The 20,107-nt window shown below is 37.2% G+C and overlaps 1 protein-coding gene across 2 annotated transcripts in view; it reads right to left on the bottom strand.

The window, feature by feature from the left end:
- Positions 1-4,050: 4,050 nt before the first annotated feature.
- The window catches only part of LOC111054731 (pre-mRNA-processing-splicing factor 8), a 45,377-nt gene continuing 29,320 nt past the window's right edge, over positions 4,051-20,107 (bottom strand). The window contains exons 21-30 of one of the 2 annotated variants that reach the window (XM_039436273.1): positions 16,610-16,756; positions 16,011-16,161; positions 15,057-15,233; positions 13,876-14,112; positions 13,044-13,234; positions 10,905-11,040; positions 9,093-9,410; positions 6,601-8,517; positions 5,532-5,811; positions 4,051-4,689 (exon numbers count right to left, since the gene is read on the bottom strand). In XM_039436273.1, the coding sequence (XP_039292207.1) occupies positions 4,535-4,689; positions 5,532-5,811; positions 6,601-8,517; positions 9,093-9,410; positions 10,905-11,040; positions 13,044-13,234; positions 13,876-14,112; positions 15,057-15,233; positions 16,011-16,161; positions 16,610-16,756 (3,709 nt within the window). In that variant the 3' untranslated portion in view covers positions 4,051-4,534. Of the gene's footprint in view, positions 4,690-5,531; positions 5,812-6,600; positions 8,518-9,092; positions 9,411-10,904; positions 11,041-13,043; positions 13,235-13,875; positions 14,113-15,056; positions 15,234-16,010; positions 16,162-16,609; positions 16,757-18,806; positions 18,958-19,406; positions 19,554-20,107 lie in introns of both variants that reach the window. The other variant, XM_022341827.2, reaches the window with a different exon arrangement.

The raw sequence follows: 20,107 nt of genomic DNA on the forward strand, positions 1-20,107 counted from the left end.
ATGAAATCGGCCACACTCTTGTACTGGCGGTTTGGCCCACATCGAGAAAACTTTCAATTCTTAAAAATGATTGATTAGTTGAGAGTGTATGAATGTTCATTTATTGGTTGTTGAAGAAAGATAATTTGAAAATGAAAAAATCTTTATTAGTCGGAGTTAGGACTAGTATTCTTTCTTTCTTTCTCCAGAGTATTCTTCTTTTTTTCTCCAAAATATTCTTCTTTCTTTCTCTACTCTAGTGTGTTTTCTTTCTCTAGTATTCTTTCTCTCTTCCTCCAGAGTATTCTTCTTTCTTTCTCGAGTTTTCTTTCTTTATTTCTCCAGTATTCTTTCTCTCTCTAGTCTAATATTCTTTCTTTCTTTCTCCAGAGTATTCTCATTTACAGTATTTAATAATAATTATCCTTATTTCTTTCTCTAGTCTAGTATTCTTTCTCTCTTTCACCAGTAATTTTCACTGTTTCTATATCCATTTCTCTCTCTAGTCCACTATTTTTTGATACTAATTGAAACTGATAGTACATAATGCAATTGGTTATTCATCTATATCTGAATTGCTTCTTATTTCATGTAGGTCTACTGTTCAGGATAGAGATTATTTTGCATTGGCATATTATCATCATCAGAATATATTATCAGTATAATAATAGTATTATTATAATTATCATATTGTTGTGAATGTGCTTTTGTAATAAACACTTTATTCATTAAAAGTTTACATTATTTATGAACAAGACAAAAATAAAATACTACATCAATTTGGAGCATTCATCATAATACTTGAACTTGTAATCTTTTTATAAACAGTTTGTTGCCAAAACAGTCACCTTAACAACCATGTTCACATTATTAGTGTCCATGTAGGGCTAGCCTACACACTATCTCCGTAAACATGTTCAGGGAGGTAGTGGCTTACATCACTATCCCCCCCTTAGGGATGTTGGTCTCCAATATCCAGATTATTCCTTTATAAGGTGGTAGACGATTAATGTGTGCAACCTTTGGTTTGGTTCTTCATTCAGTTTTCTTAATCGCACCCATGCTCCGATTCTTTCTTTGCGGACGCTAATTTTTCCATAAAAATGTAATTTATATTTATGTTTGTGAACTGTATATTGAAAGGAAAAAAATTTGATTTGATTGTACACAATTATCCTCTTCACAATGTAGTAAGGGACTTCCCTTGCTCTTTCTAATTTTGAGCAAACTTTTTTTTAAATTGCCAAATTCAATTCTTGCAAAAAAATCAGACTTTAATAATTAGATATAGCAGCATTTGATCCTCAACGCCCGTGTGGGGAATTGCCAGTTACCTCCATCGGGCGCGTCCCCATTGGAATTGGGGAAAGCTCACCGGCCCTGCAGCCAGCAGCGCCGGGGGGTAGTGGTGAAATTAAATAGCCACCGTGAAACAAAAACTGGACTGGTCCTCCAGGTTGGGGGTTGGGCGTAGGGCCAACAACCCTACCCCGGAAAAAAAACCTACGTTACGAAACCCACTAATATAGCCTCGGAAACGGACAGGAACATCAGAGGATGGAGAAGGAAAGCTCAAAATCGGGACGAATGGAGAGGCATACTGCGGGAGGCCAAGACCCTCAATGGGTTGTAGAGCCGAGGAGTAAGTAAGTAAGCATTTGATCCTCAACCTTGTGGGCTCCATCGCCTCCCCACCAATGTCTCAAACCTCTAAATCAAACAATACTCTGCTCAGCCATACTTCAGGACAGACACACTTCCTCCCTGCCAGGTAGGCATGCTTCTGCAGCTCCGAACAGCCGTGCTTTTTCCCTGCCAGACCTCCATGTTTGCAGTACCAAACAACCCACGCTTCCTCCCTGCCAGACAGTCATAGCTTCTGCAGTTCTGGACAGCTGTGCTTCCTCAGCAAATGAACTGATTCTCTTTTATTCTGAAGAGCCTGAATCAGGCTCTTCATATCCCCGTCGCACTCCTCATCGGTAGGCGACGTGGGTCAAGCAATGCAGTCGAATTCTTGTGTCTTTCTTATTTTTTAAAACCTATATTTCCTTCCAGCTCCAGGGTTCATTTTTATAGACCCAAGCAGTAAATGAACACACATATTATCAACTTGAAAAGATTATTGCATACAAATACAATTGGCCATATGAATAAAGTTGAGCATTTTCTTATACTTCTAAATATTGAGCATATGCTCCATTTTCTATGAATAAACGTGAGAAAAACCTTTTGCTCATGCTCATCTAAAAAATAGTTTGAGCACTTGCTCAAAAGTAAAAGCTTATTATGCTCAAAGTTGTATGAATAAAGTAGAGCATTTGCTCAACTTTCGAAGCAAATGCTTTATAAAAGGTGAGTCTAGTCTAGAGCAGCTTTGCACTTTATGCTCATAGTAAAATTGCTCAACTAATTCCTGTGAGGAAGAGGAAACTATACCAGATACGATCACAACCAATAGTTGAGAACTATAAAACTCTTTTTAGATTGAACCATGTGATATATCACCATTATTCCTAAAAAAATAATAGATACCTGTTGGATATAAAGATAGCCATCACAGAATAGGAAATAGTCATTTAAGAAGATGAGAGTGTAGATGAGTATAAAAAGGCAATTGAGATTATAAGATTATGCTAAAGATTATTATAGAGATGACATTTTTATGCTATTATTTCAAAATTGAGCACTCAATTAATCCAAAACTCAATATTCATAGATAGAGAACAGAGCCAGACGATCAAACACAAGCGGTGCTTACACTTGTATTTAGCGCTTACGTGAGAAGTAAAAACAAAGTAAGACGAATCAGCTGATGAAAAATCTTTAAAATACGTGAGCATTTGCTCCAGAGTTCAGAAGCTTATTCATATGAAAATGAGCAAATGCTTATGCTTCTACCTAATGCTCATGAGCAAAACCTTATGCTCCATGTCATGCTCAGTTTTTATTCATATTGTCCAATGTTTCCAGAAAGTTCCAGAAGAGACCCTTTTTTCCCACTCAATGTTGATAATTTCTGAATTTTGAACTATTTGTTCCCTACTATCAAACTACTATTCCATGGACTAAATAAATATTATGAAATTCTTCAGAATAATCTTCATAATGTTCTTTAAAAAATCTCCTCTTGGCTTCCAGACGTGAGTCCATTCAAGAACTGATTCTAATAATAGTTAGTCCACAGGAAAATCCACAACGAAATTCAGTCAGTCAGTCATGAACAATAATTATTACATTTATGTGAAAAGGCACAATAAGCTTATGCCCAAAATTGTCACTTCTCAAATTTATACTACAGTCCAAAGAAAAATGTAGGTCAAACTACTTTCACTTATTAAAATAACAATTAACACTTCAAAAAACAAACAAAATCTTAAAAAAAATTGCATGGTTGCCTGTAAAGTCGGTATACGGGCGAAAGTTTTACGTCTTTGAGTGGTAAAATAATTTTAATGTGAATATTCATTCGTATAGTAGGAAGAAGGATGAAATAATAACTCACAATGAGAGTGAGTGAGAGGCACGCGTCCCTTCCACTCGGGCATGGTTAGCCCGCGCCCACCTAAGAGCGAGAGAGACAACCATTGACTTGACATTTTGAATTAGTGGCGCAGTCGCAGGAAATTGCTTGCGGCGCCTGCGCAGGTTGACTGCTCCGTTTCACTCTCTCTCCAGGTGAATGCCTTCGGGTTGGTGCGGCATTGCTCGCCACTGCTCCTATTCGTGCTCTTTCCAGACGACCGTGAACCGAAACGAACGCTCTCACTCGCTCTCATTGTGAGCGCATAACGTGGGAACGTAACGCAGTTTCTTGAAGTGTCTCCCGGCAAACCAATTTATAAGACGTTGTCACGTCAAAATATATATTGAATAATTAAATCTCACAGAATTAGAAACAAGTATCGAAATTATTAATATCAAAGGTGATGGTTTCTTGATCCATTCCGAGCTGCAATGTATTTGACTGCACACATAATTGACGACTGCATGTCATGTTTAAATACATGAAAAAAGTGTATCAATATCACCAACTAAATATGAATATTGTTCGGTAAATAATCATCCATGTTGTTGATATAATTTGTAATCATTTTATTACATTAATATCACAAATTAACAAATCGGAAAAGGCTGGCGCCACTACATATTTACATGTGGGATAATCTGTGTACTTATTCAAAAATAATTTAAAGAAAAAACAAGCTATATTGTAAGGATATCCAGAGAATACTTCAGATAACACGAACATAATGTCAAATCTAAAATATAGAATAAGTTATTTTAGGGACATATACACCATCTACGTTAATCGCTAATTTAGGTTTACTTGAAGATATGGTCGCATTTATTATAACGTCTTACATTCAGGGCTTATAAACTTAGATGGTGCATATGGGCCTTAGTTGGTAAGTGATTACAAAATACTCTCAGACAATAAAATATCAACTCTGGTATTGTTACTTCGGATGTGATTTGAAAATATTCTCAGACAGTAAAAAATAAAATAATTCTAACTTCACTGATGTCAACTATGCCAACTCAGTGTTGCAAGTTAAGCATACATGTCTTCGCGGTCAGCTCCCACTCCGTCGCCATCTTCCAGTGAGGAGAAGTTGAGGAAATGTGCCGGTCGGTGCACCTCGTGGTAGAACTCTTTCGGGTTGGCCAGTTGCAGCTCGTATTTCATGTTCGGGTCGTGACGAACACCTGTCAAACAAACATCAACTTATTGAACATACCGTTTTTAAACCAAAAATATATCAACTCAAGAAGTTTCTAAATTCTTCTCTACTAGCCTAAATAGAAAAATGACGACATTGTTACTTGAAGGTAAGTTAAAACTGGAGTTTCAAATTCGCATCTCTAATATCCATACAACAAATTCTACCCTGGATTCTCTCCTAATTGATTAGCCAGTATGAAAATCTATGGTGGACGTTATGTATTATATTTACTTCAAGAACGTATGATTGCATAAATGCTTTGTAAATCGATACTTTCCGTATCTTGCACATATTTGACGGCTCTTTTATTAGTATTAAAAGACGCTGCCTAATCCATTTGAACAACATTCTTAAAGTTATAGTTTACTGTTTACTGCAAGAGGAGAGGTGGTTCATGTATATTCGCACTGACTATTTGGTCTCATTACTATCGAAAACTCAAAAGAAATTCAATTACTGGCTTGGTTTATTGCTTCAGAGTGGTGTGTTCTATCATGAAATAGATGTTTTCTCAAGAGTAATTTGATATATTATCGCCCTTAATACAATTAGGTAGAGCATATGAATATTTTAGGACCGTATAAAATAAGGAATTCCATTAATTCTTGTGTTATAACTGGAAAATTGTCTTACCTATATAAATATTTTTCTGATCTTGATAATATGTATCAAGACACAAGTTGTATCCGATCGATACATCTAAGCCTACAATACCCTGAATAGGTTTGAGTCATAAAATTGTATCTAGAAACCCACATTGCTGTCGAGTTCATCACACATGCACTTTACCAGATCTATGGGAGAGGCTAATTACTAATGACTGACCCATGAAGTTGTAGTTCCACGATCCCTGGGCCGGAACCATGAAGAAGCCGAGGAACCTGTCGGAAAGGATCATCTGCAGCTTCTCGTAGTGACTGGGCAGGTAGCCCTTGGGGTTGTTTCCCTTGTCGGTGTTCTGGCGACCCCACTCGTAGCCACTCGGCGTCAGCTTGTACACAGTCAGCGAACACGAGCCCGGTGTGAAGCTGCATGTTATCACAACCGTCTTCTCTCCGTCCCACGAAGGGTTTTCAGCCATTATTTTCGCATGGGTCGTGATATCCTGTTAACAATAGTTTTCTTAGACAAAACAACCAGAACAATGTTTTTTATTTTAAGAGTTAAGCTTATTCTATCAACTGAAATGTTCTAAATTCGATTGGAAGATGATTGGACAAGAAGCTTGATTGGTCCAAATAAAATATTCAATTCTAGTGACTGGAAACGTGGATTTTCCTCTGATAAGCTGTGTGATGCTGCAATACGTTTTGGGTTTCATGATATTTTCGATAATAAGTTTCATGAAGATCAGGGATTGTAGCTAAGCCAATTAGTTTACAAATTTATTAGCGATAATGGAATACTTTGCATCCCTGGTAAAAAATAGTTGATTTCGATAGGTAGAACTTAGCATGGGAATATTCTTGAAGTGCCTTTTCAAGTTATTTTTCCTTCTCCTTTGAATAAACTTAATATCTAATTCCATTTTCAAACTATCCTAAGAATACAAAACTGTTTATGATACAGTAATATTATGATTATTCATTTCTTATAGTACCGTACTGTAATCAATCTCAAGTGAAAATGTATTTCAATAGCCCAGGACACAATTAGTTCCTGTAGAAGCAGGACTGTAATCTGGGGTACCAAACGTACAAGTTCGCTTTACTGGCCGTGCCAATCTATATATTTGAAAGATATTATGTATCAATCGATTTATTGTAATTTTGTATTTAGAAAAATACAAAAAGTATTATCTATTAAAAATTCCTTCCTTCCTAATGAACATCACAACTAATTACATTGGTAAAGTTTTTCCTATAAATACAAATGATAAAAGTGTGAGTGTTACCTGAGGCGATAGTTGAGGCAGTTCGTTGGGCTGCGTGTGAATCCATCCGAGCGGCTCCATCTCTTTGAGGTAGGGGTGCTGCGGCAACTGCCCAGGCAGGTGCACCGTCTGATGGGTGCCCCACTGCGGGGGCATCACGATGCACCGGATCTCGCGAACCTGCGGGTTGTCCGGCGGACTGATGCCGTAAAGGAACCCACAGATCTGCGCTCTCAAATCCGAAATCGTCACAAACTTCTTCAACACGTTCTTGGGCAAGATGTACGTGTATCCCGTCTCCTTGATGTCATCCGACGAGAGGTAGATGTGGTTGGTACGGAGATGCAGGTTGGTGGCTGATATAGCTCTCACGCGCCATTCTGTTTTCGAACTGAATGTTTGAGTTTCGTAGTTGGACGTTGTCGAAGTGATAATCTCGTCTCCATGCTTGTTGACAGTACGTGTAGTTGTGGCAGTCAGCTGGGATTGTTCCTTGGTCTGTTTCTCAATTTCAGCAATCTGTTGGCGTTGAGCTGACGGAGCACTGATCTCCATTCCCAGAATGATGTCCCTGATCTCGGACTGAGTGAGAGACGCCACGTTTACGTTGTTCTTCTTGCCGTAGTCGGCCAAGATGAGGTCCTTCAACTGCACTTCAACCTTGATCCATTCTTCATCGGTGAGCGTCGGCCAGATGTGATGCGGCTCCGTGATTGTAGTTTTGTCAGGCTTCAGAATCACTTTGGTACGTTCGGTGTTCACGTGCAGTGCTCTCAAGATTAGAATCAACCTGGAGAATGCGGTGTACGATGAAATCGTTTTCAACCAGTCGTCATACAGATTGAAGAGAACCATCTGAGGCTCAATAGCTTTGAGAATGAGGTCACCGAATCGCTCTACCTTCAAACATGCCTGGAAAGGCAGTTGGAGTTCGGATCCTTTGATGACGATGTTGGGGAAGTCGAGGAGATGCACCTCGAGAGGATCCAACATACCTTTTCTTGTCACAATGATCTGTTTGGGCTGTTCCTCAACGGGCAGCGATCGGATGAGAGCGGCAACTTCTTCGGCCGTCTTCCATTTGGCCAGCTGTCCGAGACGCTTCTGTCCCGCCCACACCGACGTGTGAATGATCTTCAAGAACAGCTGACCTGTCCTTGGATTGAAAATGAAGATCGCCCCGTTAATGGGCTTTGTCGTCAGGTTGCCCTCGAACGTTTTGTGAATAGTGACACGGTACACATTGGTGTCATCCACAAACCAGATGATTTGATTGGAGAAGAGCTCACCGTAGTTCTGGGACGACAGGTACGGCTCAGTGGGTTCTGACGAGTACAGCTGTAGAGCCTTACGTATTCTCTCACGCAACACGTACAGCGCGGGATTTGCTTTCATGATCTTTGCCATAGCCTGTTGTATCAACGGTTTGCAACCCGGGAACCAGTTTCCGTAAGCACTGTGCAAGTTGTAGGCTAGATCAATGGCGATGAGAACTCCAGTTGGAGATGGATAGATGGACATGTTGTCTGTTGTGTAATCGAGGAACTTGGCTCGAGCGTAACGTTCGATGTCATGAGAGTCGTAGTCTCCCCAACGCAGCTGCACGTCGATCCAGTATTTCTGGGTGGTGGTGTTGTCCATGGTGTCTTTGGAGTCGGCCAACAGCGAGGGCCTGGACACGTTCCACTTGTAGGCAGCGAATAGCAGCACATCGGCACACGACGAGTTCATCTTGTACGATTTCCTCGGATGGATGGTTTCCTTCTGCACGGTCTCGATCTCGAGTGCATCCAGTTCTTGATCGAACACCTGACACAGATCCATCACTATTGACTCGTGCACTTTCTGCCACAAGTGAGCTCTGAAGATTTGGATCAGTGAGATTTTCAGGGTCGGGATTTTGCCGTGCATGAAAATTCCGGTCAAATCGAGTTGTACCTGAAATCAAACAACAAACCCAACTTAAATATAAAAAGTCAACTAGAAAATAAAAGGGTTGGAAATTGAAAATTATTATCGAGAGAATAAAATAATCAGAAGTGTTCTAAAAATAAGATGCTACACAATAAAAGACAAGTAGGAAGCACAATAAATTCTAGATAAACCAGAACAAGCATAGATTTTCTCTACAAATAAATATTAATTATTCAAGGAGCTATCAAAAATAGCATGATTTAAGATTGTTAGCTGAATGATGCTGTGCATTACTTAAAAGCAACAAAAGCTGTACAAAAATTTAGAACACAAAGTGCTTTAGAAAATTCAACTAAAATTGTACAACATTGCATTTTTCAAATTATATTCTCAACTGAAAATAGTTTTTGAAATCTATTCTCAATTTCAATAGATTTTCAATATTTTTCTTCCAATTCTTCGCTGTTAATGTAGAACCATAAAAATGTAGTATAGAACCATATTTTTAATCTTGAAAATTTTCAACTTAAAATTATTAGAGTTTAATACAGTCAAATGTTCAAATCATAAATATGATTAGATGCAATAAGTTAACTGACCTGGAAACCAACGTAGACGTTGGCACGGTTTATAGTAGGGGACCACCACAGCGTGAATCGACGGTTGGGAATCTGGTTCAAACCAGATCGCTGTGCGTTAGTCAGCTTCTTGTACTTCATGGACTCTTCGAAGCCGGACGCTTTCTCCCAGAACAGACCCTCCCAGGTTGGGAAGTAGGTTCCCTTGAACAGGGTGTGTTCCAAAATACCCTCAACACCTCCCAGAGCTTGGATCATGTCTGTTCGGTAGTTGTTCAGATTCCACAGTTTACCGTCGTGCCTCTGATGGGTCCACCAGAAAGGATTCTGCTTCAGAACCTATCAAAAACAAAAGATGGATTAATCAATAACAATCATTTTAGAACATTTATTACACTGTGCCGATGACCGGAGCAATCATCTGCAGAAAAAGTTACCAACTCAAAAACTTAAAAAAAAAAACAGCGAAAGTTGCTTGTTATGGGGAATTTACTTTATTTTAAACAGTAATATTTCAAATGGGATTATTGTATTTTATTTTCAGTACTCTAATAATTTATTGGAGTGAAAGGATTTCAACTTTCATAATCCTCATCTCTCAAAGCACAAGCTTTGAGTTTATGTGGCAAAAATCTCAGCAAAAACAAAAGAATCTTGGAAAATGAGGATGAGTAATTTTTTATATTAAAATATTTACAATTAGTACAATCAAATAATTGAATTTGAAAAAAATGGAATTAAGAGCACTCTTTTTCGTTTATTTACTATTATAATTATTGTAGATTGGATGGTTAAATTACAATGAAATAGTTCATTTGATATAATACTGTTTCAACTATGTCCAACAGTTGATAGGTGCTCAAGCTCAGTTAGCGCATACTCCAACTCTAGTCAGTAAAAATATCGTCTCGGACAACAATTTTCATCTGCTAGAGCAGTCAGCTCACATCTTTAGCTGATTTCAGGACCCCTGCGCGAATCATCATTGCCAAATAGTTTAAACTATGAAACTGAAACATCCTAGATACTACCATCAGTTGTCCCACCAGTTTCAGTAACTTCATAGTTACTGGATAGGATTTGTCAACTCCAATGTGGGAAGCATCAGGAAAAGATCGACTCGAAACTAATTTAAAATCAATAGATGATTAATTATTCGTATACATAAAACGAAAAAAAAGATCTAGTTAGCAACTAATTAGTGTATGACTGATTAAGCTCAGTGAGCGCATTCTCCAACCTCAGTCAGTGGGAAGCCATCTCGGACAGCTACCCCATCTGCTGGAGCAGTCAGCCCACATTCTTGACCGATTTCAGGACCCCTGCGCGAATCATCATTGCCAAATATTACGAATGTGGATTATTCATAGATACTACCATCTGGTGTCTAACCAGTAGTTCAACTAGTTCTAGTTACTTACTTAAGTAAGTATGCAATCCTAGGGATACAATTTGTCAACTTCAATGTAGAAAAAATCAGGGAATGTTCTACTCGAAAGTCACTTAAAATGTTGTTAAATCAATAGACAAATCCTTTTAATAGATGGAATAGATCAAGTTAATTAATCAATATAATAATAGGTCAAGTTAATAGACCAAATAATTGGTGTTTGACTAAATAAGCTCAGTTAGCGCATTCTCCAACCCCAGTCAGTGGGAAGCCATCTCGGACAGCTACCCCATCTGCTGGGGCAGTCAGCCCACATTCTTGACTGATTTCAGGACCCCTGCGCGAATCATCATTGCCTATCAAGCAATCACCAATTTATTTGATTGCATTAGAGGATTAGAGAATGTACCATCTGAATCAAGTTGAATGAAAAATGCAATTACCTGATACTGTTTGAACTCGGTACGTATGCGCCATCCCTTGTCATAAGCAAGAGTGTGCCTGTCCTTTTGGAAGAGTGTGTTGATTCTTGGTATTCCACGATCCCAGCTGTCTTCCAGATCTTCCAATGTCAGTCGTCTGAAAACAAAAGGTGGGAGAATGAGCATTGATTGGAGAAGTATTGGAAAACATAGTGAACCATACTATCGTATAGTTGCCACAACCTCTACAGGAGAGGTTATACTATGGAAAAAGTTCAAATGTAACAAAATATACCAAAATCATGAATTACAATAAATTAATTAGTTAACAAAAATATACAGTTTTAATAACTTATCCTAATTGCTTTTCTACACTAACAATAACTAGAAAATGTACTGGAATAGAAACACCAGTCACGTATTTTTTCCTCATTTCAATAGAAATCCAAAGTCTTCTACAATATTGCAATGAATTCTTAATAAATTTTCAACACAATAAGATTAAATTAATGTAAGGATATTACCATCATTGGCCCTTCCCCAATCATTTATTATTATTATTATTATTATTATTATTATTATTATTATTATAATTTTATGGCCTTCATTGGACCACTGTAGTCAGTATCTTCCACCTTTACTCCGTCCTCTCTCAGCCCAATATTTCTTCATTCGTTCAGAAATTAATTTCCTTTCCTCGTCCGAAATCACTCTTCCCATTCTGTGTCTGACTTTGATCTGCAGTCTGGTCTGTTTGTCCTTCAGGATTCTGATGTTGTCCGACTTGTTCTTCAAATCTTCGAATGTTATATTCAACTCTCTCATATCCTCCTTGAGTTCGTCAATCCATTTTATATTTGTTTTACTTTTCCACAACTTTTCAATAATTCTTCTGCTTAGTCTGTCCTCCGAAGCTCTAATCAGGTGACCGAAGAAAGATATTCGCTTTTTTTTTATTGTACTTGTGACAGGTTCAATTTCTTTGTAAACAGTTTCGTTGGAAGCTAATCTCCAGTGTCCATCTACTTGATAGTTCTTGTTAATACAGGTTCTGATGATTCTTCTTTCGATTTTTAGTAATTTGTCTATTGCGATGGTATTGGTAGTTTTAAAGATGGTTTCACTTGCGTAAGTTATTACCGGTTGAGTGACTGTCTTGTAATGCTTCAATTTGTGGCTATTGATAGTGATTTCTTGTTGTAAGTGTACTTTGTGGCATACTGTGCTCTTCTCAACTTATTCAGTCTACTGTCCCACGTTCGATTCTCATTGAGATTGTAGGTTATGATTTCACCTAGATATTTGAAACTGTCTACAATCTTTATTTCTTGATCTCCTATACGGATTTTCTTTGCAAGAGGTGGATCAGTTAGCATGAGTTCTGTTTTTTCAAAAGATATTTTAAGGCCAATCTTCTGAGAAATAGTCTGTAGTGTATTTATTTGTTTCTTTGTTTCTTGAATATTGTTAGCAAGCAGTGCAAGGTCATCAGCAAATCCCAAGCAGTTCAAATTTATATTATCTCTAGAAGTTCCAACTTTGATATTTTTTGGATTAATCTTATACCATTCTCTTATTATATATTCCAGGGCACAATTGAACAACAGTGGCGACAGGCCATCTCCTTGCCTCAAACCTGTTTCTACTACAAAAGATCTGGACAGTTCCCCTCTGAATTTGATCTTGGACGTTGTATTCGTCAGTGTTAGCTCTATCATTTTTATAAGTTTTGGATGGAGTCCTAAGTGTCTCAAAATTTTTAACATTGATCTTCTGTGGATGCAGTCGTATGCTTTTTTATCATTTATATTATGATGTGTGTATATTTTCAATGTAAATGAATAAATAAATATCAAAGTATCAAAAGTATTAGTACATAAGTATGAAAAATTGTTCCTTTTTAGAGATTAGGTTAACCGTTGTCGTAGCAAGTACACTACAGGTCTACAAAGTAAGTTAATTTATTTATCAGCATTAAATGCTTATAAGTAAATGAACTAAATAAATTTACAATGTAAATTTTACATTCTTTGTTTACAGTATACACTGTTAAAACATTTCAATTCTTAACTGATTAAAATCGGTGTTGTCAAATTTAATCCAGGATTAAGCCACATTCTAGCAAGATGACATTATAATAATTTGTTGCATTGCAATGACCTGTTTTGGGCGTTGGCCTCCTGCCGCTTGAGCGCGTACTCTGCCCACACGCGCTGCGAGTCGATGAACTCCGACTCCCACGGCTGGATGTAGCGGTACAAGTTCGGAATCAGCTGGTCCTCGTCGTGGCTCATACCCGACCGGAAGTGGGTGATGCCCACGTCAGTCTGCTTCGACCATCTCAAATCCGACTGGAAAATTATTACCAAATAAAATCAATTATTGGAGAAAACAGGAATTGTCATCATGATGTGCAATTCCAGATTAAAATGAATTTTTAGCAACTACATGAACGAGAATCTTGCTCTTTGCTGTCAAAAGAATTTGAAAATGCATCTATCATTTCGTTGATATCAATGTTTTATTGTTCTAATTGAATTATATGATCTAATAATTGTATTCAAATTATTGGTGAGCAAGTGAAAAACACACAAAAGCTGGCGAAGCATACTCGCAAGTGCAATAAAATCAACAAAGTCCATGTTACACATGAAAAAGTACTATTGTATTATGTTCATACAAAATGAATGATAAGTGTTATCACAAAGATTGAGACCATACTGATAAAATTGTAAATAAGAATTGTATAAAATGAAATATAAAAAAAATCAAAGAATTGAAAAACAATTGTACAAAACTGCCACAATGAAGCCTAACATCATCATTGTAAAAGTAAACATTCTACTTGTGTAAAGCTTTGAAGAATGTATAAGTTGGTAAATGTAACATATATTTTCAAAAACTGAATGCTAAAAGACTCTAAAGATCTATGAAGTAATGATACACAAACCAAAGCAAATACAACAATAATGTTAAGATTAGACATATTTACCTGAGGAATGAGAACGTGGCCCATTGACAACATTCCAAGTCCTCCGAGTTCTTTGGGCGTGTAGAACACAACTGGAGGGAATCTGGAAGGCATTTTCGAGTTCAAACCGATCTTGATTCTGGTCTGGATTTTGTTTTCACATTTGACGAGTAGGTCCAACAGTTCTTGGGTGTTGACAACTGCCTCGCGGAAGTATGTCATCAAACCAATCAGAGCTGTGTTCCATTTGTTTACAATCTGTAATCAAGTAAAAATAATAATTAGATTAATAAGATAATAAACTGATTGTAGTGCTTTATTACACAAAGCGAGATTTGTTTGATAAAAACACTTCACAGGTTTACCAAAATGTCAAGATTTTTCAATGATTTCATATTGTTCTAAACTATGAGAACAGCATGCAATCAAAAAGTCATTTAATCAAAGCATTATGAAATTATTACTGACTGGTTTGAAAACAAGAGCTATTTTTTCAGTATGATATAGTACAGTATTAATCTATATCATCTCTAGATAAGATAATTCATTGCTCTATAAGCTTATAATCAGCATGAATTCTTTCCATCGATGTTGAAAAAGTTATAAGAGCAAAAGTAGCAAAAAATTGGAGGCAAACGTGTTTTTTTAAATGTCACACATTTAAGATTGGATATCTCGAAAACAGAAGATATAGGAAAAGTTGTTCGATAACTATTGTAAGAAATTATGTAAGCTTCAATTTTGTATATAACAGCTATGTCCGTAAGATACATAGTTTTCGAGTTATATGCGAGAAACCAAAAAGTGGTATCTTTGAACCAACCCCACCCCTTTAGCACAGTGGGTAGGGGTGGGGACTTTTGACATGTTTGCCTCCTTACTACACTGAACAAAGCTGCGGGGTCAAAAATTGTCTTCCAAGCTTTTCCTCCTATACCCTTTTTGAGCATTCATTGCCTGGACTAAACAGTCATATTGGTTTTGGAAAGAAAGAAGTTTTTCAATATACAAATAATACACTTCTGGACTAATTAATGGCTGAAAGTAACTTATTCCCTCAAGAAATTATTTGGTTGCAGAAGAACAGCAATGAATAATATCTGTAGAAGGCAATACGATTTGCCAACAAATTAGAGTTTCTGTTTATTAGAATAATGGTAGACTAGCCTACACGCAAACAAAAATGAATGGTAGGAAATTACCTTGGTGAATGTGGTTGAACCACTGGCCATGAGGATTTGCCTGACTCTGTTGTGGAATCGCTGCAGTGACTCATCGTCAACTCGCAGGAAGCACTGCGCTGTTCGCTCCTTGGTCACCTCGTTTTGCAGATTCCACACTCCGTCTCTGTGTGTGAACTCCTCGTGCGTTGTACGACACTAGAATACGACAAAATCTTTGAATTATTAAATTTGTCAATAATTTATCTATTTGATGATAGAATTACAAATCATAACAATATGATCGGGAAAGAACAACAGGCATAGCCCAAAATTGATTAATAATAACATGTCCGAAAAAATAGCTCTTTAAAAATAGTTCTTACAGTGGATAGTTATTGATCCAACATGGATTGGGCAGAAACTAGTATTTTTTATTCATGTAAACTAGTACCTTTTATTAATTTAATCAAATGCTAATAATTGAATAATATTGAGAAATTGAAAATTTAACAAAAAACAGATAAATAGAATGAATGACTTTTTTATTTAATGACGAGACAAATTTTGGACAGTAATGTTGACGTTTAGTAGTAATGCTTGGCGAAATTGTAGAATAATAAAGTAGATGGTAGGCCTAGTCACTATGAGACCATATTTTTTATGTTTCATCCATGTCAGTAACATTCAAATTCAAATCAAGAAATTATTCATCTATATTTGATTACGTTTGTTAACTAAACTGAATCGAATTTTGACTACTCAACTATTAACATTGCTATAATATAACTAGGCCTATAAACTATTTGAGTAAATGTAGTAACTCTATATACTGTAGAGATTACTTGGATTAGCTAAGTGATGATTAGTTGAGCTAGTTCAATTACTTGAAATTGTAAGTTCTGTACATGAATTCTACTAAGTGCATCCGTGACTCATTTTAAAAACTGCACAGTCTGCAATTATTTTTAGTTTCGCGATGAGATCCAACCTTACCTTTGGCAAAATACGGCATTCAAATCCACTCATATTGAAGAGTAGGTTGGGATTGTCCTTTGAGTACACACTCACAAAGCTGTTCTCCCATTGAATCGTAGTGGTAGAGCGAGGAAGTCTGTTCTTGATATCCCAGAACACAGCTCGGCCCCTAAAGAAATGATCAAGGAGAAAATCTGATAAACTAATAGCATCATTCTTCAAAATAAAATGAAAATAACACAATGACTCTTCGAAATAGGACGAAAATTATAGCAAAATTCTTCAAATAGGACGAAAAGAGAGCACAATTCTAACATCAATTTTGTTTCTTGAAATATTTATAAGTAACCTAGTGTTCGATCGTTTGATTTTTTCATAAGAAACAGAATTCATACACAAAGCCACACTCATCCAAGGATTTTAGCAAGCTGTTGACACAAGAACATCAACTCTCAAAATGCTGAGAACAAGGAAAAACAAAGAAGAAAGCAGATCTAGATCCGATAGAACTCTGTAATGTAAGTTTGAATAAAAATATATGAAGGAATGGAAAAAACCTTGCACAGTTGATTTTCTTATACTCTCAAATGAAATGTGAATATTGAAAAATATCTTACAAGTTGACATCATGCTTCATGAGTCGCATGCGGGCGTCCCTTGGCCAACACTTCTTGTTGTTGTAGCCGACAATGTTCTCATTGTTCGGATCTGGATGCTCCGTCAGGTAGCGTTGGATCAGGTCTCTTGCTTCTTCTGCGCTGAATCTGTGACAAAAACATTTTTATAAATTCAATTTAATCAAATTCTCCATAAACCGAATAATATTTTATTAGAAGCCAATTTAGTGCACTTTCTCCAATACGTTTGTCACCATGTTGAGAAGTGAAGCCAGAATTTGAACAGTTTTAGCGTTGAACTGCGCTTTCTCTTAGGGACTTTGTGGAACTTCTTGAACTGGCGCTTGGAAAATGTACTTTTTTAAATGGAAATACTCTAGCACTTCTTAGCTTGAAGTTAAATAGCTACATGGACGACTGGCTTTTGTCAAACATGGCACGACGTGACCTTTCCCATGAGAGATCTATTTTATTACTTCATTTTCTTTTCTCAATGATGATATGAAATGGTGGGTGAAATTGACTTCATCAAGATCTCAGTTGATAAAGAATTAGCCCGGGTAAGCAACTTCAGTATGTCGAGTTACTGTTGTTTTCAGAAAGTCCAGTGGATACAGTATCATATATCATTAATTCTAAAATTATCAAAACATTATGCATCATAATACCAGCATATTGTCATTTAGGTCAATTAAGTAAAAGCTTCAACCCAAGCAACTAACTACTTCCAACCCCATTTTCAGTAATCACTAACTAGTGTGCAACAGTGTAGGTGATTGTGTGTAAGCCTTTATTAGGATGACCTATTCCACCCTCTAGGTTTCCTAATAATTTGCGAAGTATTGCTACAACGCGGACTAGCTACAGTCGGATATGGGTCGGGGTCAGTAGCCGTACCTACTGGAGTTACCGGACCTACACTTCTCCCTCTATCCTGATTCTTTACCCTCTGCTTTCTTTCGCGAGATTTTTACTTTCAGGGGAAGAGTGTTTACCCGTGCCGTTGCTGGCCGATTCGGCCCTCGGCCTTTGGAATACAGGGTGGGTGTTAAGGGAGATTAAGATAACCCTATACAAGGAGACGGATCTGACTATCAGATCCCTACCAATAATTCTATTTATAAAGGTAGTACGCAATCTGAACCAACTGCGAATTGACGGCGAGCAAGCTGTACCTGCAAGCCCGGGATGTGGTTTTTCTATGGGGTTTAAGGTGAGAGCTATGGGGTAAAGGTATGACGGAACTATGGAGTTATTAGTAGTATTTAAGATGTAGTTAAATAGGGCACGGTATAGGGTGTAAGCTATAGAGAATAGGGTGCAGGGTATGAGGTATACGGTATAGGGTATAGGGAACAGAGAATCAATAATAAGATTATTATTCTCTACAGCAAATAAATGTCTGCTCGATAATCCGCAATCTGAGAATTGCGCTCTAGCTCTCAGCAAGCTGGACCTGCTAGCTAAATACAGTATATCAATTTCAATTACGTGGTAATTAAAGCTTAGAGGATAAGGTTTAGGTGTAGGATTTCTGAATCGCGAGCCTGCAGCTGCGAAAGGATTTTAGCAATTCTGAAACTGCTAAACAGGATTTCCGCGCTAATCTGGTGACTGCGCGCCGGTTATTAAGGCCAATCTGTGACTGCCCTTAAAGGTATGGGAATCGCTCTCAATCGTCCGAAACGCTTTTAAATTATAGTCAGTATGTCGACTATTATGAGAGGATAGAAAAGATTTTTCACAGACACAGTCTGTAGAATAATATCGGGAAGACAACAGTCTGTCGTTGTCAGGGTAAAAAGGATTCTTTCCAGGATTTTCCACAAGGAAAATATCGAGTCAGAGACTCCTAATTCAGGAAAAGATTTCAATAGACTTTTCCAAGTAATTGCCAGTCTAAGGACTACCACAAGATCGATCTCTAATTTGCAACTGAGATCACGGGAAAATTCGTGAATTTTCCACAGGGAAAACCAGCAAATAATATTTGCTATTAAAGAAGACAGGTTTCTAAGATTTTAGAAAGGATTCGCGGGTCTGAAAACCCGCGACTAGAACGATCTCGAATCTGGAACTGAGATCAGGAAGGATTTTAACACAGGAAGAATTAAAGAAAGAAAGAGAAAGGATGCCGCAGTCTAAAAACTGCACAATCTGCAATTATTTTTAGTTTCGTAATGAGATCCAACCTTACCTTTGGCAAAATACGGCATTCAAATCCACTCATATTGAAGAGTAGGTTGGGATTGTCCTTTGAGTACACACTCACAAAGCTGTTCTCCCATTGAATCGTAGTGGTAGAGCGAGGAAGTCTGTTCTTGATATCCCAGAACACAGCTCGGCCCCTAAAGAAATGATCAAGGAGAAAATCTGATAAACTAATAGCATCATTCTTCAAAATAAAATGAAAATAACACAATGACTCTTCGAAATAGGACGAAAATTATAGCAAAATTCTTCAAATAGGACGAAAAGAGAGCACAATTCTAACATCAATTTTGTTTCTTGCAATATTTATAAGTAACCTAGTGTTCGATCGTTTGATTTTTTCATAAGAAACAGAATTCATACACAAAGCCACACTCATCCAAGGATTTTAGCAAGCTGTTGACACAAGAACATCAACTCTCAAAATGCTGAGAACAAGGAAAAACAAAGAAGAAAGCAGATCTAGATCCGATAGAACTCTGTAATGTAAGTTTGAATAAAAATATATGAAGGAATGGAAAAACCTTGCACAGTTGATTTTCTTATACTCTCAAATGAAATGTGAATATTGAAAAATAGTACTTACAAGTTGACATCATGCTTCATGAGTCGCATGCGGGCGTCCCTTGGCCAGCACTTCTTGTTATTATAGCCAACAATGTTTTCATTGTTCGGATCTGGATGCTCCGTCAGGTAGCGTTGGATCAGGTCTCTTGCTTCTTCTGCGCTGAATCTGTGACAAAAACATTTTTATAAATTCAATTTATTCAAATTCTCCATAAACCGAATAATATTTTATTAGGAGAAGCCAATTTAGTGCACTTTCTCCAATACGTTTGTCACCATGTTGAGAAGTGAAGCCAGAATTTGAACAGTTTTAGCGTTGAACTGCGCTTTCTCTTAGGGACTTTGTGGAACTTCTTGAACTGGCGCTTGGAAAATGTACTTTTTTAAATGGAAATACTCTAGCACTTCTTAGCTTGAAGTTAAATAGCTACATGGACGACTGGCTTTTGTCAAACATGGCACGACGTGACCTTTCCCATGAGAGATCTATTTTATTACTTCATTTTCTTTTCTCAATGATGATATGAAATGGTGGGTGAAATTGACTTCATCAAGATCTCAGTTGATCAAGAATTAGCCCGGGTAAGCAACTTCAGTACGTCGAGTTACTGTTGTTTTCAGAAAGTCCAGTGGATACAGTATCATATATCATTAATTCTAAAATTATCAAAACGTTATGCATCATAATACCAGCATATTGTCATTTAGGTCAATTAAGTA

Source organism: Nilaparvata lugens, chromosome 10 (assembly GCF_014356525.2).
Source record: "Nilaparvata lugens isolate BPH chromosome 10, ASM1435652v1, whole genome shotgun sequence".
Lineage (NCBI taxonomy): Eukaryota > Metazoa > Arthropoda > Insecta > Hemiptera > Delphacidae > Nilaparvata > Nilaparvata lugens.